General features: G+C 48.1%; 1 protein-coding gene across 5 annotated transcripts in view; it reads right to left on the minus strand.

Annotated features, from left to right (window-relative positions):
* CCDC57 (coiled-coil domain containing 57) overlaps positions 1–24,780 on the minus strand; it is a 146,126-nt gene that overhangs the window by 93,316 nt on the left and 28,030 nt on the right. For all 5 annotated transcript variants that reach the window (XM_058284943.2, XM_058284942.2, XM_058284944.2 and 2 more), the window contains 2 exons: positions 11,092–11,292; positions 10,035–10,193 (listed from right to left, as the gene is read on the minus strand). In XM_058284943.2, the coding sequence (XP_058140926.1) occupies positions 10,035–10,193; positions 11,092–11,292 (360 nt within the window). The remainder of the gene's footprint in view (positions 1–10,034; positions 10,194–11,091; positions 11,293–24,780) is intronic.

The raw sequence follows: 24,780 nt of genomic DNA on the forward strand, positions 1-24,780 counted from the left end.
AGGGGAAGGCGAAGAAGGACGCCCGAAGGCGGGCTGGGGCGACGGCTGGCGGCCGGGGCGAGCGGGCGCCCGCAGGGCTTCTCAACCCCCCGCACGAGGACTCTTGTTCTAAGTCTCCAGGTCACTGAGGGCTGTAGAAGACTGTGAGATGCCACTGTGCTCTCCAAATGCTGCGGAAGCTTCTAACGTCTGTCCTCTTCCCTGCGCCACACTGGGCGCACTGTGCCCGAGGCTGGAGGAAGACGGGACGTGACGTGAGAGGCAGGAGCAGCTGGGAGGGCTTCGGCGACAGCCCCCGAGGCAGCGAGGGGAGCAGGAACTATTTTCAGAGAGGGACGGCACTGGCTAATTTAAACCTCTGGTTGCAAAACAAGGTAAACCTTTGTCGCTGACATCCAAAACGTACCGGGACAGCTGAACGGCACCACAAACAGACCAGCTCAGACGTGAAGCTGGCCTCACCCTCGGGCCTTCCTGGCGAAGGCCCACCCCTCCCTGCCTGGCTTGCCCTGATCCGTGGGTGATTTTAAAGAACAAAGATGTGACCCTCCTACAAAGGCGTGGTGGTGGTTTCCTGTCCTTGGACACAAAGGCCTGTGGCTTGGAGGAGCCTAGAGCGAGCTGGCTCCCCACAGGCTCCAGATCACCCTGTCCACACAGGAAGCACAAACACAAAACGAGCAAGATGTGCTCATTTCATCAGGATTAATCTGTGCCCTCTGTGCAGAGAAGGAAGGGCCAAAGGCTGTCACCCACACATCTGCTGACACTTGAAGCGGGGAGTGGGGGAGGGAAGAGCGATCTGCACAGAATACACGGGAAAAAAGTATAAAAGTGGAAGGATCAAACCAACTACACATCCTTTTTAATCCCTACAACTCCGAAATACAAACAAAGCGCTAAAATATAAAGTGGTGGCCATGGTAGAGCAACTGTTTGCAGACTTGTCCCCTCACTTTATTATTTTTATTTTTATTTTTTTAAAGATTTATTTTTATTTCTCTCTCCTCCCCCCCACCCCATTGTCTGCTCTCTGTGTCTGTTCACTGTGTGTTCTGTGTCTGCTTGCATTCGTGTCAGCAGCACCGGGATATGTGTTTCTCTTTGTTGCGTCATCTTGCTGTGTCAGCTCTCCGTGGGCGGCGCCATTCCTGGGCGGGCTTGCACTTTTTTCGCGCTGGGCGGCTTTCCTTACGGGGCGCACTCCTTGAACATGGGACACCCCTACACAAGGAACACCCCTGCGTGGCACAGCACTCTTTGCACGCAGCAGCACTGCGTGTGGGCCAGCTCCACGCGGGTCAGGAGGCCCTGGTTTTGAACCCTGGACCCTCCATAACCACAGGTGGGCGCTCAATCGGTTGAGCCACGTCCACATCCCTCCCCTCACTTTAAACAGCTAGAACAGGGCAGAACTTCCAAAGCATTTGCTGGACAACGGGCAGTGCTGGGCGTGATGCTGGAGAGGAAGGACACTCATGCGACGAGCCCTCCACCGCCTGGAGTCCCCCAGCGTGCAGGGAGGGGAAGCGAGCAAAGCGAGGCGGTCTTGCTGAGTCAGGCCAAGGCCAGAACTTGGGGACCTTGCGAGCAGTGCTGGAGAGGAGGCGCCACCTGGGAAAGAGCCGCTGAAGCCTGCACAGGGGTCCCCTAAAACTGGCTGGGACCACACTGCCAGCTGAGGCAGCTAATGCAGGGAACAGGAGGACGAACCCGGGACCTGGCAGAAAAGCACGGCTATGGGACCCGCGGCCGTGGGACCCACGGCCATGGGACCTGAGGCTGTGGGACCCGAGGCCGTGGGACCCCAGGCTGTGGGACCCGAGGCCATGGAATCTGTGGCTGTGGAACCCGAGGCTGTGGGACCTGCCTGAGGGGAGACCCCATCCACAGGCTGCTGGAGGGACCTCATGAGAAGCCTCCATCTGGAACGAGGCTTCTGCCAGGATCAAGAAGGAGCCCCAGCTATTCTCAAGGGACCTTGTCATTGGCTCCCCCACCCCCCTAGAATTGACAGGTGGGATACCCAATCAAAACAGCAAGCAGCTGGGACCCCTCCCCAGAACATTAGCAAGGGGAGGGGTAATGAACGTTTTAAAAACAAGCCCTTGCTGTCTGCCAGGACCAGCCCACGAGGCCACCTGGGGACCTGTGACCTGTTGTTTTCTCCCATTTCTCTTCTCTTCTCTCATTTCCTTAATAAACTACGGGCCTAACTGAACTGACATGCTCTTAAATTCTTTCATGTAACACAGCCAAGAACCTAGAGGGAACCCGGCAACCAGTGACGGGAAGACTAGCGCAAGGCAAGCAGCGGCAGCTGTGTGGGGAAGTCCAGGCCGCCAGGCACCCACCAGGCCCCTCGGGAGTCGCACCTCCGACAGGGCTAAGGGGCTGCTCCAGAAAAGGCTGCCGACCCAGCCTGACCGAGGACCCAGCTGCTGTGCCAAGGACTTAACTGCAGGCCAAAACAAAGGGCAACACTCTTAAAGGAACTTACCAAATAATTTCACAATGTCTGGCACCCATAAAAAGCTACTAGATGTGCACGGGCACATGAAGATTGACCTATGACCAGCAGAAAAGTCAGCCGATGGGGAAAGTCCCAGAAATAAAGACGGTGGAATCGCCAGGAAGACTGTAAAACAGCGATCGTAAACACGGTCGGATTTAAAGGCAACCATGCATGAAATGGAGAGAGAGTGAAAAAAAGAACAGATGAAATGGCACTTTAAAATCTTAAAAATACAATATCTGAAGTGAAAAATTCACCAGACCTAACAGCAGACCAGACACTGCATAAAAAAAAAAGGTCCGTGAACTTGAAAATATGGCAACAGAGAGCATTTAAACTGAGCACAGGCAGGAAGAAAGGCCGGGACCAGACAGAGCTGGGCTTCAGCGACGCGTCGAGCTCCCTGAGATGCGTGTACACAGGAGAAGAAAGGGGGAGGGCAGAAAGTATGTGAAAGCAGCAGCAGCAAGAGGAGCACGTCCACCTGCCACAGGCACAGGAGACGCCCCGACAGGCCATGGCGCACAGGAACCTGACGGAGAGGAAGCCCAGGACGGGGCACATGGCACAGCAAGGACAACCTGCACGCGGGCTCCAGGAACGCCGCCTCGGAAGCCGGGGAGCAGCCGCGCCGGCGAGGAAGCGCCGCCAGCCTAGGAGTCCTCACCAGCGACAATGCTCCTCAACAAAACGAGGGGGCACGTTTTCAGACAGAAGCGGCTGGGAGCGCGGGCCGGCAGGGACGCCAGGGGCAGCCGTCTGGGACCACGAGAAACAGCACGACACGGAAACCCTGACCTGCAGCTTTTAAAAATGAAGAGCACAGAAAGAAATATTGGGGAAGTTATAAAAGTTTCTTTTTCTCATTTAAAATTTTTTATAAGAGGGTGGTTGTCCAATGAGAGCAAAAACGATAATACCCCGTGGGTCTGCAACACACGCAAAAGCACCAAGTTCAACAGCGGTGCGCAGGAGGCCGTGGCGGCTGCCGTACTTCAGAGTTGGTGGAGGTTATTTAAGTGGCCTGTGTAAGCGGCAGAGTCACAGCTTAGAGCGGCCCCTGAAGAAATGAGGTGCATACAATAAGCTAATGGTGGAAATAAAATGGAATCCTAAGAAATATTCCGTTTATTTTTAAAGGCAGAAAAAAGAAGAAAGAAAACAAAAATAAAGAACAGGTAAAAGAAGCAAGCAAGTAGGAAGCAGAGATTTAAGTCCACGCACACGGACAACGGCTCTCTGCTAAACGAGCCAACACTCCACTCAACAGGCAGCTGCCACCACCCCGCATCAGGAAAGCAAGGCTTGACTCGGCGCTGTGTGCAGGAAGCGCACCCCAAACACAAAGCAGAAGGGGGCGGAAGGGGCGGCTCCCGCTGAACTCTCCCGGGCCCAGGCGTGCCCGGAGCAAGGTTGCTTCCGCGTGTCACGTGCAGCGCCGAGAACAAATCACCACAGCCAAGGAGCCGATCGAGAGGCAGCACACAGAAGGCGGCACCAAGCTGTGCAGCCAGATGAAGGCTGAACCAAGAGTCTTACAAAGGCGGAAATGGGGAGAAGGGCCATTAAGGAACCCGTTCACAGAGTGCTAATCCAACCCGGGAGCCGCCGCGGAGCCAGCAGAAGCCGGGGAGGCCTTCGTGCTCTTGGCGTCTTTGTTAGACAGATCCCCTAGTGGCAGGTGCAGCTGCAAAGGGTGGTCACGCCTGGGGAGAGCCACTGGCCTTCCGGGGCCAGCATGGTGACAGAGGCCCGACCGAGTGGCTGAAGGCATCCTGCAGGCTGGCCACCAGCAGCCAGCGAGGGGAGCACCCTGCCACCGCCTCTGCATTTCCCAACAGCGCCTCCAGCCCCAGGGCAGAGGAGCTGGACGAGCCGCGGCACCTGCGGGAGGAGACCAGCTTGCTGTTAGGAACCCCTGTAGAGTGCCACTGCGGGGGAGCGACTCGGGGCGAAGCCCTGAACCCCCACACGTGACCAGAGAGCACCGAGAAAGGAGACCTGCACGTGTCATGATTCCAACAGAGATTAAGGTCGATGTGAGCAAAAGAGTAAACGTGAACACAGCGGCATCTGCCCGTGGCTGCAAAGGGTGCCGCTTCGCCTCCAAGGAGAAGGTGCCCACGGTCAGGCAGGGCAGGGAGAAGGAGCAGCTCTGCCGCAGCTGGAGGCACTTGCGGACGAGGAGGATCTCCAGTCTCCTCTAGACACCTGAGGAGGACCTGGACAGAGGGAGGGCCAGCACGCTGACCTGGTGGATTAATGTGGTGCCAGAACAGCCTTCCCTGTGCCTTGAGATTCGTGGCCAAGTAAAAGTGCTCGCCATTCATTACCCATGCTTGGGACTGGAGACGCCCTAAGAGCTATCACGATGACTGCTAAGAGCAGCTTTGTCAGAGTGGCAAACAGCCAGGGTGTTAAATCTGGTGTGCTGACCCATCAGCACAGAGCACTCACTGAGGCAGAGGGGCTCTAGCCACCCCTCCCAAAAAGGTTGGACAACTGGCAGTGAACACTGACGATAGACCACAAACGTTGTCATGGAAATAAGTTATTAACTCCAAAGGCTGCATCTTCCCAGCTAAATTGAAAACAATTAAAAAAACAAAAAGATCTATAGTAAACATTACTTAGTATACTCAAAAGCGTATAACCTGGGAAGCAGATGTGGCTCAAGCAATTGGCTCCCGTCTACCATATGGGAGGTCCAGGTTCGATTCCTGCAGCCTCCTGGAGAGCGCAGGCTGGCCCGCATGGTGAGCTGGCCCAAGAGTAGTGCTGGCCCACAGCAAGCTGGCCTGGGCGGTGAGCTGGCCCATGTGGAGGGCTGACCCACGCGGAGAGCTGGCCCATGTGGAGGGCTGGCGCAGCAAGATGACACAACAAAAAGAGAGACAATAAGAGATGCAGCAGACTACTTCTTACTAATAAAAGTGTCAACGCATCAAAAAGCATAACAATGCTAAACGTGTATGCAATTAATAAAGAACTTTATAGTCTCTAAAGTTAGAATTATTGAGCTGAAAGACAACTAAACAATTACAGTTGGAGATTTAACACTTCTCTCTCAGTAACTGACAGAAAACCTGATAGGATACAAAGACACACAACAGTGGCGACCCCCTGGGCCTCCCCGTTACCTGTAGAACCCGGAACCCAAGGGCAAAAACCACATTCTTCCCAAGTCCGTATCAGAACCAACCCTGACAGAGCAAAACCTAAAGCCCTAACAAAGAAATACAAAAGACTTAAAAGCACAAAGAAAAATTAAAGAAAAAACAAAAAACAAGCAAACAAGGATAGAGAGTATGCTGCCTGCCCACATTGGAAGTAAACTGGAAATCAGTAACAAAATGCTATCTGGAAATCCACAAATAATGGAAAATTAAATAACATATCTCTAAATAACCCATATACCAAAGAAGAAATCATGAGGGAAATGAGAACATATTTTTTTAACTGAATAATATAAAAATTTCTTTGATGCAGCTAAGCCATGCTTAGCAGGTAATTTATAGCATTAAATACTTATATAGAAAGTAGGAATGGTCTAAAATGGATAAACTAAACTTCTACCAAAAATAAAACTAACAAAAGAGCAATTAAACCCAAATAAAGTAGGGGAAAGGAAATAAAAAAGGTAAGAGTAGAGATCAATGAAATTGAAATCAGAAAAACCATTGAGAAAATTAATGAAAGCAAAAACTGATTTTTTAAAAAGACTAATAAAATTGATAAATCTCTAGTTAGACTGATCAAGAAAAAAGGGAAATGATCAATATTAGGAATGAAAGAAGGGAGAGGTTTTACACGCACTGAAAGGACAATAAGGAAATACTATAAATCATTTTATGCCAATAAATGCAACAGGATGAAATGGACAATTCCTTGAAAGATACAAATTACTGAAATTGGGGGGAAAAAACGAGAAAATCTCAATAGCTCAAGACTTATCAAGGAGTTCATCATGAAAAACACTCCCACAAAGAAACCTCGGGGTCAGGCCGCCTTCACAGGCGGATCCCATCAAACCCTGAAGACAGCGACATCGGCTCTGCACGAACGTCAGAAAGGGGGAGGGGCCTCCCTACGCATCTGACAGCGCCGCATTGCCCTGAAACCACAATCAGGCGGGAGCAGAAAAGAAGCTACCGACCAGCGTCCCTCAGGAACAGATGCAAAAACTGCTTGCAAGCATGCGGCCCCTCACGCAGCAGTGAGGGGGCCCGAGTCGCTCCCTCAGGACGGCAGGGCTGGCTCAAGGCTAGAAGCGCATCATCTGTACTCGCCACGCAGACCAGAATTCAGCCACGCGAACTCTCACTGACGTGGAAAACGCTTGACAAAACTCATCACCTGCTCACACAACTCTCAGCAAACACAACGGGAGGGAGAGTCTCACCCACATGCGAGGTCTGCGGAAACCAAAGCCAACACATTAAAAGGTGGAACACCGAACGCTCTCCCTCAGGACCAGGGAACCAGGAAAGATGCCCACTCCCCATTTCGACTCCACAGGCAGGAAAGAGAAACGAGAGGCACAAAACTGGAAAGGACAGAGGAAAATGTTCTTTATCCTGGATGACATGACTGTTCACGGAAAACCCTCAGAACCTGCAGAATGGGCACCAGAACCAGTGACGGCACTCAGCAAGGCTCACGACACAAGATCAGACGCAGAAGACATCTGGAAAATGAAATCTGAGAAACAACATCATTTACAACAGCATTCAAAAACATTACTTAAACTCAGGAATAAATTTAACACAACGTGTAAGATCTATACAGAAAAAGTACCAGACAGAGCTGAGAGAAATGAAAGAAGAGCTACATAAATGGAGAGATAATCGATGCCCAATTTTTAAAAGTAAGTAACAGATTTAAATGGAAACTTCCAAGGAGAAGATATAAAGAGTAGCAATACGACCTGAAGAGGGCCCCATCTCAGGAGTCAGGCGATGGCGACTGCGGCTCAGACGGCGTGAGCGCCTGTGACACACCCATTAAAGGACTGACAATACCAAGGGCTGACGAGGATTTGCTGCACTTGGAACACACACATTTCTGATGGTAATATAAAGTCATACAAGCACGTTGGACAGTTTGTCACTTTCTTATGAAGTTGACTGTCTCCTTATCTCTGGACCCAGTAATTCCACTGCCCGGCCTTTACTCTAGAGAAATGAAATACACGCTCCCAGGAGACGTGGATGTGATTGCTCACAGCAGCTTACTTAGAACAGCCAACAACTGAAAGGCAGCCCAAGGGACTGGCTACGTAACTGCTCGTGCTTTCCCACAGCTGACTGGTGCTGGGCAGTGGAAACGAGCACCGACAGACGCGACAGTTCTACCCACGCGCCTCAGAACGCCAGGGGAAGCATGGAGGCCACACAGCACAGGCGCATTGCACAGGGCTCCACGCAGGGGAGTCTCCAGCCAGCAGTCACAGAGCAAGCAGCGGGCTCTGGGACGAGGCTGGGATGGGGACTCTGGGGGTGACAGCCAAGTATCACCTGCTGACTGCAGCACTGGTGACTCAGGGCACAAGGCTCAGGGCGCATTGCCGTACTGGGTTACGACACACGCTAACCAGCAGTGCTGATGCCTTCACTCAAGTGAGCAAACCCCGGACCCCCAGGCCGCAGACACCAAGAGGCACTGCTTCCAGGCTCCAACAGCACAGGGCCCTGCTGCTCAGAAACGCCGCCCCGACGTTTTTAATATTTATTTATCCCCACCCCCACCCCATGTTGTCTGCTCTGTGTCCATTTGCTGTGCCTTCTTCTGTGTCTGCTTGTCTTTAGGTGGCACCAGGAACCAATCCCGGGACCTTCTAGAGTGGGAGAGAGGTGCTCAGTTTCTTGCACCACCTCAGCTCCCTGGTCTGCTGCGTCTCTTATTGTCTCTCCTCTGTGTCTCTTTCTGTTGTCTCATCTTGCTGCACCAGCTCCCAGCATGGGCCAGTACTCTGTGCATGCCAGCTCTCCACTTGGGCCAGCGTGCCTCATGGGCCAGCCTGCCCTCACCAGGAGAACCCAGGAATTGAACCCTGGGCCTCCCATGTGGTAGACAGGAGTCCAATTGCTTAAGCATCATCCGCTTCCCCTGCACCAACTTTTACTCTCACTGATAACTGACTCTGGTATCCAGAACTTTGTTGACCGTCAATTTCATTTGTAGGAATCTAATCTAAGGAAATCATGTTTATCAAGGCTTTCCTTTAAATAGTTAAAAATCAGAACACAGCAAAGGAATGGCTAAACATGGTATATCTGTTTCACAGAATAGTTGCAGCCACATGGAATCACATTTTTGCAAAACTTCTAATGAAATGGAAACATGTTGCGACACGCCCAGCAACAGAAGCTGCCTTGGAAAGTCGAGGTTCCGGAGGCTCAGCCGTGAGAGTCACACAAACCTAAGCTCGCGTTAAGAGAGATGGGGACAGGGTGAGCCATAAGGAAATACCCACCAAGGCCGCACGGGATCCTGGGCAGCCAACATCTTTATAGCAAACACAGGTTTGTATCCTGGAAGTGAACTAGCATAAGCACTAATGGCAGCGGGTGGCGCTTCCTAACGCGTGTGGCCTCTGCTAACGGCCTGCCCACCACCGGCCTGCCTGCCAGGCCGTCTCGGGGCGGTGCACGCGAGGCCTAAGGGACCCTGGCCACACAGTCACCACCCTGAGGGAGCTCCAGCTCATTCCATGAGACTATAAAAAAATCCAAAACGCTTTGTACATTTTCCAATCACCTGCTAAACTATCTGTGCCATTTGATAACTTCTTCTCTGAATAATTCATTGGCAAATGGGTTTTCATAAAAGGAGCTGGGAATCCGATTTCTGTAGACTCAAGACTCAATATCATTTTCACAGAAGGAACCTGAATACTTTCCAGAAAAAGCAAGCGGTTGCCACGGTACACTGTGGAGGGCGATGTGAAACCCAGGCTCGTTTTCGGGAGAAACGGTGTGCTCAGAGAACGCAGGAGCACCACTGGGCCCGCGTCCTCCCCGGACGCCACCCGCGCCCTCCTGCTCGGCCACGGCACAGGGCCCTAAAAGGCCAGCACTCTGCGGCCTTGCCCGTGGGGGCTCCCTCCCCCGCACGCCTTGCCGTGAGGAGACAGTCACCGCCACCTCCGCAGCCCTGCCCTGCTTCCTGCACGTGCACACACCTGGGGACTCCCGAGCACACAGGCCGCCGCGGCCTCCTGACCAAGCACCACTCTCCCACTGTTTCCTGCCTCAGTTTACTGAGCATTTTCACCTGGCTCTGGCCGTTCTTCGAGCATGACGCCAGGGGATGGGGGTCCTCGCCCCGTGATCATGTCCCAGCCTGAGCCTGGCCTCAGGCTGCTCCCGCCCCGCCAGCGCCCTCCAGTCCGGGACCCAGCACACTTCCAGCCGCTCCGTCCGCTGGCTCTTGGTCTGCCCGCGCGTCCCCATGCACCTCCCCACACGATGTGTCTCTGCCCCCACGGACGTGGCTCTGGGACGTGGCTCACGGGTACCTTTCGATGTCCTGCAGGAGTCTGGCCAGCTGGGCCCTGAGCATCCCCTCTTCCTCCTGCAGGGCGTGGAGCTGGAGGTCTTTGGAGACCATCTCCTTGGACAGCTGGGCCATCTGGGCGTCCCAGCCAGACCTGAGCGCTGACGTGTCCTCGCGAAGTCTGGCCACAGGAGGGAAGGAAGTGAACGCTCGCCTCACGGCCGCCGTGGCACCCAACACACACACGCCCACACCACCCTGACACACACATGCTCGGATGCACACGCACACAAATGTGGCTCGGCGCCAGGACGGCTGCGCAGGTCCCGCCAGGCAGCGCCCTTGGCTCCAGAGGCCTCGAGGGGCCCAGGGGAGCTTCCCGACGGGGGCCGCGCGGGGGCACTCGGCACTCGGCTGGCCTCGGCTCCAGCTCAGGTGCCTCCAGGCAGGGCGGCAACGAGCAAGGCGCTTGGCCTGGGCAGCCCTCCCCACCACCCTGAACTTCCTGGTATTTCACAGCCACCAGAACCACTTCCTGCCAGGTACAAATGTAACACGGCGGGAAATTCTCTGTACAAAAGACACAGAGAACTATTCCCCCAATGGGGGGAAGAGCCACAGGCTAAGCAAAGTAAAGATGAGCAGGTCGCTAGTTAAATGTTCTCAGGGTCTTCAGCGAGGAGCGCGCCCCTGGATCACTCACTGGAGCCAGAGCCAGGAGTCGGGCTGACGCTTGGGGCGATCAGATGTCTCCCCAGACCCTGGGCCCAAGGGGAACGGCTGCTCGCAACACGTGGCCGGTTTAGCTGGTGAAGGGACCTCGCGGCCTGGTTTGAGTGGTTGAGAACTATCACGGCCCAGTTTGGGTGGTTAAGACACATCACAGGCCTGGTTTGGGTGGTTAAGGAATAACACAAGTAAGACACTGGGTAAGAAACAGGTTTTTTAAAGCACCGGTCAATAAAGATGACCAGAGTCTACAAAAGTGACCCCCAGCCCCGGCAGCCATCCCCCTTTGCATCAAGGGGCAAGACCAGCACTGCCCAAGAGCAGTGAGGCCTGGGGGGACCCCCGCTCACTTCGCCATGGCAGTGGCCTTCTCCTGCGCGGCATCTGCCTGTCTCCGCTCGGCCCTGCGCAGCTGTGCCTCCAGCTCCTCCGCATGCGCCTGCAGCTCCTGCACCCTGGCCTCCAGCGCCCGCAGCTGCTCGCCATGAGCTTCCTTCACCGAGGCCAGCACTGCGTCCTTTCCCCTGGCCAGACGGTCCAGCTCTTCATGCCTGAAAAACACAGCAGAGGCGCTTTGCAAGGGCTCCGGGGCGGCCACCGTGGCACTGCCTGCTGACACGTGGACCCTGCCCTCCCTCCTGGTGTCGGCCAAATTCCTAGTGGTATTGTGCTGCTCCTGTGCCCCTGGCCTTGGCTTGTCACATGCTGCACGTGACCAAGCCATCCTCAGATGCCGGCCACCCAGCCCTGCTCTTCCAGCACCCACAATCCCACGGGAGAAAGACACAAAAAGGGGGTGCCTGGAGCACCACTCTGTCGCTGCCCCCCCCAGCACCGGGTTGACACACAGAAGCAAAAGTGCAGGGGCTCATGGAGCTGGCAGGCCGGCGGCCACTCTCGCCAACGGGCAGGCTCTCGGCCACTCAGGCTACCGTGGGCTTCCTGCAAACCTGGGGGTTTTAGATTGAGGGATTCTTAGCTGCATTTCTGTGCCCTTCGTGAAAATGCCAAAGGTCGAGGAATTCCTCTCACCAGATTACGCATTCAACTTGCGAGGCTGCCACACTGTATTACATTACACAGGTTTTGCCACGCATGCCGTAACCACGTCACACTCTACTGCACTATGCATGTCATGCTATGTCATATGGTGTACGTCGACCTAGAGCAGGCACACTGCTTTGCACCGTGTGGGCCACACTGCAGCATACCAGCTACGTGTGTTATGCCACGCCACATGATGCTGCCTGGTCCACGTTATACCATCTCTTGTGGCGATCTGGAGTGCTGTACCCCGAGAAGCACATTCTTAAGCTTAACCCATTCTGAGGGGTGAACCCGTTGATGAAGGATCTTGGGATGAGGCAGCTTCAGTTAAGCTGGGACCACCTCAATCAGGATGGGCCTCCACATACCACTGGAGTCCTCTGTAAGCAGAACGAAGCTCAGACAGGGACAGAAAGCCGGAGCGAGCCAGGAGCTGGACAGCAGTGGGACCAGAAGTGGAGGGAGATGTGGGAAACAAAGGCATGTTGTTTCCATGGAAGCAAGTTCCTTCCCTGACCACCGAGTCATGCTGTCTCCATAGCTATACGTGCAGGTCATAAATCCAGCAAGGAGATGTGTACAATCAGGTGGAATGAGGACAAGGTAGAATGGAACAACCTGGGCAACAAGATTTATGGGTATGTTTTCTCAATTGTACTTTGAATGATAATCATAGCATTTGATCCATTGTGTTACACAGGTTGAAGTAATGGGGATATAATTAGCTAGGATAGTTGCTGGTTCTCACGATTGCTTGGGGTATATAAGGAGGCCCCTGAGATTAATAAACTTGTCTGATGAGCTTGAGGCTTCAGTGCTCTCAGATCCCCTGATCCCAATTTCTCTTTGTCTTTTATTCTCGATACCCTTCGGGTCCACAACTCCGATATCTGGCACCCAACATGGGGCCAAAAGCAGTGACTGCAGCAGAGATTCTTCCATGGCAGTACCAGGAACGTGGAAACTGAAAACCTTCCTGAAAGGTTGAGGCGTCCATCGAAAGGTGACTCGAGTCTGACAATACAGTGGTGAGAATCTTAATTAATTTTGCTTTCCGCTAGCATCAGGGTATGGGAAATCAACAAGGACGTCTGGAAGAATATTCACAGGTACTAAAGACTCTTTTAAATACTGTGAAAATTGCTGATTTACTTGAACTTTTTGCTCTAGTACAAAAACACTGTCATTGGTTTCAGCCACAAGGAAAAAATCTTTTAAATCTTCAACAGTGGAAACAGGTAATGAAGGTGCTACGTAGAGCATACCAAAAAGGAGAGACTATCCCACTGTCAGTGTGGGCTTCAGGGCAGCAGATTGCAGCAGCCTTAGACCCGCCGCAGTCTGAAGCAGAGGAGGAAGAAATCACCGTCTTTTCCAGGGAGTCCCATGAAACGGGCCATCAGAGTGAGGACAGGGAGGAAATAGAGAACAAGGATGAGGATAAGCCTCCCGATGAGACAGAAACTCACCCCTTTCTGCCTAAGTGGATGTCTACAATGAATATTTCTAAAGCCAGCATTTACCCTAATTTGTGTCATGTAGCCCCTACGGTCCCACCGGTTACAATGCCGACAGCCCCGGGAATATTTACTGATGCCATTGACACCAGGCCCTACACTAACAACGTATTTGTACCTAATCCAGTTCCAACTACTCCCTTAATGCGTTGTTTGCTGCAAGGATCTCGACAGGGGGATCCTGAAGCAATGCGATTACTAACAGCTTTCCCGGTAAACATTCAACAAGTTTCCCCAGAGGCAAACAACCCTCAAGGGGGATATAGTTTTCATCATGAACCCCTGCCACTTTAAATTCTGAAGGAACTTAAACAAGCCTGCGCACAATTTGGAACTAACAGTCCTTACGCTTTTGGCTTAGTGCAGGGGCTGGCTCAAGCTGACCGCCTTATCCCCTGGGATTGGGGCATGCTGGCTAGCACTGTTCTAAGCTCGGATGAGTTTTTGCAATTTAAACCTGGTGGACAGATGAAGCCAATATGATTGCGCGCTGTAACGCAGTACAGAATCCTCCCATTCTTACTGCTGCTGAACAATTATTGGGTATTGGTGACTGGTCTGGAATTCAAAGACAGCTCCAATACAATGATCAGGCCATAACACAAGTGCACAATTCATTTTTGGCAGCTTGGAAACGGATTTGTGCACCTGGCAAACCTACTCAATCTTTTGCCAAAGTGATCCAGGGAGTTAATGAACCATATGTGGAACTTGTAGCCCGATTAACTGACATTTTGATGAAAACAACTGAGATACCAGAAACAAGAGAGTTAATTTTGTTAGCGCTTGCTTTTTGATCAGGCTAACAGTGAATGTAAAAAGGCAATTCGACCCTTGAAGGCAGCAGGAGGTTCAATTCAAGATTATGTTAAAGCTTGTCAGGATACTGGCTCTACAGCCCACCAGATGGCGGTCCTGGCCGCAGCTTTTAAAGGTAGCGTAAAGGAAGAGAGAAAGAAAGGAAATTGTTTTTAATGTGGGAAGCCTGGTCACTATCAGAAAGAATGTAGATCTTCCTAGCCCTAGAACATTGTCTGCAGAGGCTGAAAAAGAATTGGCATTGATAAAGGATTAGGTCTCTCAAGGGCAATTAACAAAAATAGAACCTGACAAAGCTGTTGATTTGATTATTTTCTCAACTCCTCAATCTCCGACAGCTTTATTTTGGCAAGAAGGTATATTGGAATGGGTTTTTTTGCCTATTAATAAACAAAAGAGATTGCAGACATATCTCCAAAAAATTATTTCCATTCTAGCAAAAGGCCACGTTAGATTGTTACAATTAAAGGGGTCTGATCCAGACAGGATTATTTGTGATCTTTCTCATGAAGAAATTCAACACTTATATATAACTAATCCTCAATGGCAAATTGCTATTAGTGATTTTCAAGGCATTACTGATAATCATTATCCTACTTCCAAACTGTTAACATTCTTACGAAGAATCACTTGGATTTTACCAAAAATTGTGAAAACTGTTCCTATGGAAAATGCATGTACAGTATTTACTGATGGTCATAGCAATGGAAAAGCAGCATACGTTATCTCTCAAAAAGATAGAGGTTTGGCAGACTCCTTATTCGTCTGCTCAACGCGCAGAGCTTTCAGCTGTCATTAAGGTTTTACAAACGTTTCAGGAGCCCTTGAATATTGTCTCTGATCCTGAATATGTGTGTTTAACTGTGGCTCATATTGAAACAGCTCATATTTTTATTACTGATGAATTGTCTCAACTTTTTGCCGACCTTCAAGCCCTCATTCAGCAAAGAAGTCAGCCCATATATATTACTCATATCCGGTCTCATTGTTCCCTTCCTGGTCCTCTAGCTACCCAAAATGCCCAAGCTGATCTGTTAGTGGGATGTTTGCAGGATACAACTAAATATCATGCACTGACTCATATTAATATTAAGGGACTTAGACATAAATTTCCTCAATTGACAAAACATCAAGCTCAAGAGATTATTCGCACCTGTCTCACCTGTGGACCCTTGGCCAGAGTGCCTTTTCAGGCTGGAACTAATCCCAGAGGCCTGGCTCCTAATCAACTGTGGCAGATGGATGTTACTCACATACCAACATTTGGTAAATTACAATATTTTCATGTCTGTATTGACACTTACTCTCATTTTTTGTGGGCTACTGCACAAAGTGATGAATGTTTTCATCACATTCGTACCCATTTGTGGTCTGCTTTTGCTGTGATGGGATGCCCCTTGAAAATTAAAACTGACAATGGCCCTTCTTACACCAGTAAGCCTTTTGCTTCCTTCTGTTCTACGTATGCTATTGAGCATGTTACTGGTATTCCTTACAATCCCACAGGTCAAGCCATAGTTGAAAACAGCCATCATACCATAAAAACTATGCTTTTAAAACAAAAAGGGGGAGATGATGGTATTATAACACCAAAAGATCAATTGGCAAAAGCTTTATTTATTTTAAATTTTCTTAATGTTTAATTCACTGACACCTGCGGAATGTCACTTTGGAAAATGTCAAACATCTACAGTGGACACTGGAAATGAAGAGCAACCAATATTCTGGAAAGATATTTTAAGCAATGAATGGAAAAAAGGCAGGATTAAAGTATAGGGGCGAGGCTATGCTCTTGTCATTTCAGAAAATGGAGTGCAAATATGGCTACCTGTGAAGAGGATTAAGCCACAGAATGAAGAGATGGGGTCTCCTACAACTTCTGATGGTGATCGTTAAGTAATGAGGAAGCCGCGGGTAATTACACCTATTGGACCTATATACCTAACCCCCCGTTACTGAGAGTGTTAACCTGGAAAGATCCATCCTTGCCTATTTATCTGAATAAGACCCATACATTCCCTGGACCAGTTGTATGATAGCTTACCAATTAAGCCTCATGAGGAAGGATGAAGAATCTATAATCTCATATTACCATTTGATTCTCGACCCCTATGCATTGGTAACCATCCTCCATGTATGTATGTTAAAAATCGGACTATGATTATCTTCAAAAATAATAATACTAAGTCTTTAGTGACATTATTTCCTTCTTAAAATTACATGGTGACTAAAACACCTACCTATAACTGTCCACAAAGAGATATTGGGGATAAAGAAGGATGGCAAGAATGCCATATAGGAAGAGGATCTGTTGTTTTTAATGATTCCTATGGAATAGTGTGGGAAAGTGCCCCTATGAGGAGTCCCACCAAATATAATGGCAGATTTATTTGGTATGGTCTAAATAATAAAGGACAGCAAATTAGTAATATGCAATATCCCTTTCATGAATCCCTTGATTTGGATGAAAAAATAATTTTACCAAAAAAAATAGTGTTTGGAAATATAAAGGGAAATGGATCCTTTCTCCATGGTATAATATTACATCTATGCATAATCAAAAGAATTTGTGTAAAGTTTTTCTGGGAACAGCACCTACTAAAGAACAGATTGGGAGTAACAGTGAGAATGGTCAATATTTGCATTTAAATCAAACTCATCACTTTCAATCGTGTGTAAGAGATCCTTATGTGTTTGTGGTTGGAAACTATAACTAAGAATGCTCTATTTTATAAAAGTGGGGCCTTGTATACCTGTTTGTCTGAGAATATTTTACAGAATGGGGATTTCATTACAATGGCTCAAAGGCAATGGGGAGTGTGGATTCCAGTGCGACTGAACCGAATTTGGCAATCATCACCTGAGAGTCAACTGCTGTTCCATATGGCTCAAGAAATCCTGAAGCGCTCAAAGTGATTTGTGGGACTGTCAATAGCTGGCATATTGGGACTGATTGGTGTTACTGCAGCTGCTGCTACAGCTACCGTGGCCTTGCATGAGACTGTGCAGACTCAGCAATATGTGCATGATTGGCATAAGAATGCTAGTGACTTATGGCATAGTCAAGAGCACATAGATGAAGAATTAAACAATAGAGTTAATGATCTAGAATCAGCAGTTTTATCTCTTGGAGATCAAGTATACAACTTAAATTTACTTAGAGGATCTAAATGTGATTGGAATGAGAGTAATTTTTCTATTACTCCGCTTGCTTATAATAATTCTATGTTTGACTGGGAAAAGATTAAAATTCATTTGATAGGTCATAAGAGTAATATGTCATTAGAAATAGAAGAATTACAGAAAAAGATATTAGAAATGTCTCATAATCAGATTTATGTAGCTGATGATAAGGATATCTTTAATGATTTGATTTCTCATTTCAATAAGTTTAATCCAGTAAATTGGTGGAAGTCTCAACATTTTTTATCAGCATTAGGAATAGGAATTTGTGTGTTAATCTTGTTTCTCATTGTTGTTGCCTGCCTGGGACGAGGTGTTTGCCAAAGACTGCACCATGTGAATGCTATGGGACAAGCCAATAATTTGGTACTTGCAAGAACCTCGCAATGAGATTCCCACCGTCAGTGCACTTGGCTGGTAGTCAATGATGGGTAAGACTCTCAGAGGAGGGCAACCTAAGACAGGCACAGCCACCCTGCCCAAAACAAAAAGGGGGAAATGTGGGAAACAAAGGCATGTTGTTTCCATGGAAGCAAGTTATTTCCCTGACCACCGAGTCATGCTGTCTCCATAGCTATCCGTGCAGGTCATAAATCTAGCAAGGAGATGTGTACACTCAGGTGGAACGAGGACTAGGTAGAACGGGGCAACCTGGGCAACAAGATTTATGGGCATGCTTTCTCAAAAATATAATAGAACACTGAAATTTTGTACTTTGAATTATAATCATAGCATTTGATCCACTGTGTTACACAGGTTGAGGTAATGGGACTAGTTAGCTAAGATAGTTGCTGGTTCTCACGATTGCTTGGGGTATACAAAGAAGCCCCTGAGATTAATAAACTTGTCTGCTGAGCTTGAGGCTTCAATGCTCTCAGATCCCCTGATCCCAATCGCTCTGTTTCATTCCCGATACCCTTCAGGTCTGCGACTCCAAGAGGAAGAGAGGAGCAGAGGCCACCATGCGCACTGCCACACGACAGAGGAGCCCGGGACCACCAGAACCCGATGACGCCTTCATTTGGACTTCTATTTTAGCCTCAGAGCCAAGAGCCAGTAGAGTCCCATTGTGTAAGCCAACCTGGTACATCGTATTTACTTGGGCAGCCAAAAAAACTAAAACAGCGTGATACGTAATAGTGCCCTAGTAGTTATATTACGCATCTTCATCACACGTATTACACAGCTTGTGTGATGTATACTACAGCATGTTATACTGTGTTATGCTCTAGCGTGTCATACATTACAGTGTGACGCTGTACTGCAGGATTCTATCCCCAGCATTTTACACTCCAGCAAGCTATCCTCTAGCATGCTACATGCAGCACGCTATCCTCCAGCATGCTATATGCAGCATTCTATACTCCAGCATGCTACACACAGTATTCTATACTCTAGCATGCTATCCTCCAGCAGGCTACACACAGCATTCTACACTCCAGCATGCTATCCTCTGGCAGGCTACACTCAGTCGCCCGTTCCCCACCCCTGAGGTGAACAGCCTTGGTAAAAACTGTGGCTGAGCGGCAGTGGAGGAGGAAAGGACAGCATCCTCCCTGGGAAGGCGTGGTGGGCGGTGGTACTGTCACCACCGTAGCTGGAATCGGTTAGAGGAGGTAGTGGAAATTGAAGGATTTGTCTCTGGGGAAGGGTCGGCCGAGGAGCTACCTGCTTTTGGCCAGTGGGAAGGTGAAGGAAGCCAAGCTGTTCTGCTGCCCCTCTTGCAGGTGGGTAGCCCTGGCCCGCCCCCTTGGCGGCTCCCTGCCAATTTTGACGATTAAACAGGGAAATATTAAAGTTTTAGAAAAAATAAAACTGAAAATCAAAGAGCTTTGAAATAAAACCATTAGGCACCAGAGAAGAAAGCAGAGCAGCCCGACCTGAGAGAAGAGGCCTGGGGCTGGCCGCCCTGGGCTGCTCTCGGGGAAGGCAGAGGCCAGGCAGAGCTTGCCCACCAGCCTGCCTCAGCCTGCGGCAGCTGACCTGGTGTGAAGGCACCAAGCTGCACTTTTCACAGCCTTGGGACTGAGCTTCTACCCCAAATAAATTTGAAAGCCATCCCATTTCTGGTACTTTGCATCAGTACCCCTTTGGCAAACTAAAACAAGGGGTAGACAGACTATTTGAGGAAATACTGACTGAAAATTTTCTAACCCTTATGAAAGACATGGATATTAATATACAAGAAAGATAATGCACCCCAAACAGAATAAATCCTAATCGACCTACTCTGAGGCATCTACTATTCAGAATGACAAAGGCCAAAGATAAAGAGGATTCTGAGAGCAGCAAGAGAAAAGCAATGTATTATGTACAAGGGAGCCTCAATAAGGCTAAGTGATGATCTCTCATCAGAAACAATGGAGGCGAGAAGGCAGTGGTACGATATGTGTAAGAAAGAGAAAGGGTTAAAAGACAAATAGTAAGATATGACAACAGAAAGCCAAGGGATAAAATGGACAGAGTAAGTAGTGCCTTTACAGCAGTAACATTCAATGTTAATGGATTGAACTCTCCAATTAAAAGACATGGATGGGGGAGCTGCTGAAACTCAGTGGCTGAGCACCTGCTTCCCATGTACAAGGTCCCAGGTTCAATCCCCAGTAACTCCTAAAAAAAAAAAAAGACATAGGCTGATAGAATGGATTAAAAAATAAAAAGTAAGCCATTTATTTGTTCTCTGTGAAAGACTCACCTTAGACTCAAGGACACAATCAGGGGAAGGAGATGTGGCTCGAGTGATAAGGCTTCTGCCAACCATATGGGAGGACCCGGGTTTGATCCCTGGGACCTCCTGGTGAAAAAGAAAAGCGTACCTGTGCGGCGAGCCAGTACCGCGAGCCAAGTGCCTGCACACTGAGCCAAGTGCCCACGCAGTTCGCCGAGTGCCTGCACGGTGAGCCGAGTGCCCACGTGGGGATCCAAGTGCCCACGTGGTGAGCTGAATGCCCACAAGAGTGCCTGCGTGGTTAACCAGTGCCTGTGCAGTGAGCCAAGTGCCCACATGGCGAGCCAAGTGCCTGCGTGGTGAGCTGAGTGCCCGTGTGAGTGCTTGTGTGGTGAGCCAGTGCCTGTGCGGCAAGCCGAGTGCCTGAAGGGTGAGCCAGTGCCCAAGTAAGTGAGTCACGCAGCAAGATGACAACACAACAGAAGAGAGATATGGGACAGTCAAGGTGAAGCACAGGAGAAACCAGGAACTGAGGTGGCACAATTGACAGGGAACCTCTCTCCCCATCAGAGGTCCCCAGGATTGAATCCCAGTGATCTTAGAAGAGAAGACAAAAATAAAAAAAGATACAGAGGATCACATAGCAAATGGACACTGACAGCAAAAACAGAAGGGGGGAGGAGTGGGGAGGGGAGGAAAAAGAAAGAATACAATCAGGCTGAAAGTGAAAGGTTGGAAAAAGATATTCCACGCAAGTAGCAATCAAAAAAGAGCAGAAGTAGCAATACTAATATCGAATAAAATAGATATTAAATGCAAAATGTTATAGGAGATGAGGTAGATTACTATATATTAACAAAAGAGACAATCCACCAAGAAAAAAGAACAGTAATAAATATTTATGTACCTGACATAGGTGCCCCAAAATACATGAGACACACACTGGTAAAACTGGGAGAAAAGGGAGAAACAGATGTACGTCTCTACAGGAATAGCTGGAGACTTCAACACTCCACTCTCAGCATTAGCTAGAACATCTGGACAGACGATAAATAAGAAAACTGAGAGCTTGAATAATGTGATAAACGAACTAGACTAACAGACATTTATAGAGTTTACACCTCTAAACAGCAGGACACACCTTCTTCTCAAGTGACTCATGGATATTTCTCCAGGACAGACCACATGCTGGGACAGAAGTCAGATCTCAATAAATTTAAAAACATTGAAATTATAAAAAATACTTTCTCTGATCATAATGGAATAAAGGTGGAAATTAGTAACAGATGGAAAAAGGAAAAATTCACCAAAATATGGAGATTATACAATATCCTCTTAAATAATCAGTGGTTCAAAGATATTGTAAAAGAAATCAGTAAATACCTCAAGACACATGAAAATGAGACCATAGCATATCAAAATGTATGGGATGCAGCAACGACAGTGCTGAGAGGGAAACTGATAACCCTCAATGCTTAGATTTAAAAATGAATAAAGAGCTAAAAAAACCGAAGAACTGCTCACCTGGAGGAACTAGAAAAAGAACAGCAAACTAATCCCAAACCAAGCTGAAGGGAAGAAATAATAAAGATTAGAGCAGCTACAAATGAAATGGAAATTTTTTTTAAAATAGAAAAAAATCAATAGAACTAAAAGTTAGTTCTTTGAGAAGATCGACAAAATCAATAAACCCTTAACAAAATTAACAAAGGAAAAAAGAGAATATGCAAAGAAATGAAATCCGAAATGAGAAAGTTAACAATCACCACTGACCCAGCAGAAATAAAAGGGCTCCTCAGAGGATACTACAAACAGCTGTGTCACAACAAACTAGACAACACTGATGAAATGGACAAATTTCTGCGAACACATGAACAAACCACACTGACCCTAGAAGAAATAGAAGAACTCAGGAAACCAATCACAAGTCAAGGGCCAAAACAGTCACCAAAAACCTCCCCAGAATGAAAAGTCCTGGACCAGATGGCTTCACAGGTGACTTCTAGCAACGATTTAAAGATCTAATACCAATCTTGCTTCTAAAAAATTGAACAGGAAGGAATACTATCAAACTTATTCTATGACGCTAACATTGCCCTAATACCAAAGCCAAATAAAGATATGAAAAAAAATTGCAGGCCAATTTCTTTAATGAATATTGATGCAAAATTCCTCACCAAAATACTTGCTAGCCAAATACAATAACACATTAAAAAATTACACATCATGATCAAGGGGGCTTTATGCCAGGTTTGCAAGGGTGGTTTAACACTAGAAAATCAATCAGTGTAATACACCGCATCAATAAATCAAAGAAGAAAAATCACATGATCATCTCAATTGGTGCAAAAAAGGCATCTGACAAAACGCAACATCCTTTCTTGATAAAAACACTCTGAAAGATAGGAACAGAAGGAAACTTTCTTGATACAGTAAAGTGCATATATGGAAAACCCACAGCCAACACTGTACTCAATGGAGAAAGGCTGAAAGCTTTCCCACTGAGATCAAGAACAAGACAAGGATGCCCGTGCTCCCCACTGATATTCAATATTGTGCTAGAAGTTCTAGCTAGAGCAAGGAGGCAAGGAAAAGAAATAAAAGGCACCCAAATAGGAAAGGAAGATGTAAACGTTCATTATTCACTGATGATATGATCCTATATTTAGAAAATCCCAAAAAATCCACAACAAAACTATTAGAACTTATGGACAATTTTAGCAAGGGGTGGGATACAAGATTAATATGTAAAAATCAGTAGTGTTTCTCTATACACTCCTAATTAACAATCTGAGAAGGAAGCCAGAAAAAAAAAATTCCATTACAACAGCAATTAAATGAAGCAAATATTTAGGAATAAACTTAACCAAAGAACATAAAGGGGCTGTATTTGGAAAACTACTAAAAGAAACCAATGGTGATCTAAATAAATGGAAGGCTATTCCGTGTTCATGGGTTGGAAAACTAAATATCATTAAGATGTCAATTCTGCCCAAACTGATCCATAGATTTAATGCAATCCCAATAAAAATCCTAATATCCTTCTTTGTAGAGTTGGAAAGCCAGTTATCAAATTTATCTGGGGGAAGCGGAGTTGGCCCAATGGATAGGGCGTCCACCTACCACATGGGAGGTCCGAGGTTCAAACCCCAGGCCTCCTGACCCATGTGATGAGCTGGCCCATGCATAGTGCTGATGCACGCAAGGAGTGCCATGCCATGCAGGGGTGTCCCCCGTATAGGGGAACCCCACACTCAAGGAGTGTGCCTCGTAAGGAGAGCCACCTAGCACGAAGAAAAGTGCAGCCTGCCCAGGAATGGCGCCGCACACACAGAGAGCTGACGCAGCAAGATGACGCAACAAAAAGAGACGCAGTTTCCTGGTTCCACCGAGGGTGCAAGCAGTCACAGAACACACAGAGAGAGGACAAAGAGAGTAGACAACGGGGGTGGAGGGTGGAAGGGGAGAGAAATAAAATAAATCTTGAAAAAAAAAAAAAAGACCATCAAGAAAGTAAAAGGGCAGCCTACTTAAAGGGAAAAAAATCTTCAGAAACCATATATCTGATAAGGGGTTCATCTTCATTGTTATATAAAGAGATCAGGGAAACAGATACAGCTCAAGCAAATGGGTTCCCACCTACTATATGGGGGGTCCTGGGTTTGGTTTGCAGGACCTCCCAGTGAAGGCGAGCTGGCCTGCGCCACAGAGGGCTGGCCCGCGCTGCAGTGAGCTGGCCTGCACCAAAAGGTGACACAACAAGATGACGCAACAAAAAAGAGACAAAGGGGGAAAACAGTGAGAGACACAACAAACCAGGGAGCAAGGAGAGCTGCCCAGCACGAAAAAAGTTCAGCCGGCCCAGGAATGGCACTGCACACACAGAGAGCTGATGAAGCAAGATGACACAACAAAAAGAGACACAGATTCCCAGCGCCACTGAGAATGCAAGCGGACACAGAAGAACACACAGTGAATGGACACAGAGAGCAGACGACGGGGTGGGAGGGGGAGGGAAGAGAAATAAATAAATCTTAAAAAAAAAAAAAAGAAAGAAACAGGCACAGAAGATCACACAGCAAATGGACACAGACAGCCAAACAGCAGGGTAGGGGGAGAGGGAGGGGAAAAAAAACTTAAAAAAAAAAAAACAACATACCACAATGAGATAGTATCTCACACCATACGGAACGGTCATTATTAATAAAAAACAGAAAACTACAAGTGCTGGTGAGGATGTGGAGTGACAGGAACCTCCTCCACTGCTGGTGGAGTGTAAATTGGTGCAACCTCTGGGGAAGACGATTTGGCGGTTCCTCAGGAAACTAAGTACAAAACTGCCATATGCTCTGGCAGTCCTGCTGCTAGGAATACATTCAGAAGAACTGAAAGCAAGGACACAGACAGGTATTTGCACACAGATATTCATAGCGGCACTATTCATAATTGATAAAAGATGGAAACAACCTAAATTGTTGTGAAACAAGACGTGGTATATACATACAACGGAATACTATTCAGCTGTAAGAAGAAAACCATTTGGGAAGCACAGGCCAACATGGAGGAACCCGGGGGACATTGTGTTGAGTGGACTAAGCCAGACGCAAAAGGACGAACCTCATGTGGCTGCACTGATGGGAACGAAACACGGCGAGTGGACCTAGGGAGCAGGACTGTGGAGTGAGGTTGGTGGGAGACGGAATGTGGGATGAGAAGGGGGAGAAGATGCGGATGCATGGAGGAGGTTTAACAAGGTCAGCTGTAAACACGTGGTGATGGAGGAGCGGACGGCAGCACAGTGTAAG

This window comes from Dasypus novemcinctus, chromosome 21 (genome assembly GCF_030445035.2).
Source record: "Dasypus novemcinctus isolate mDasNov1 chromosome 21, mDasNov1.1.hap2, whole genome shotgun sequence".
Lineage (NCBI taxonomy): Eukaryota > Metazoa > Chordata > Mammalia > Cingulata > Dasypodidae > Dasypus > Dasypus novemcinctus.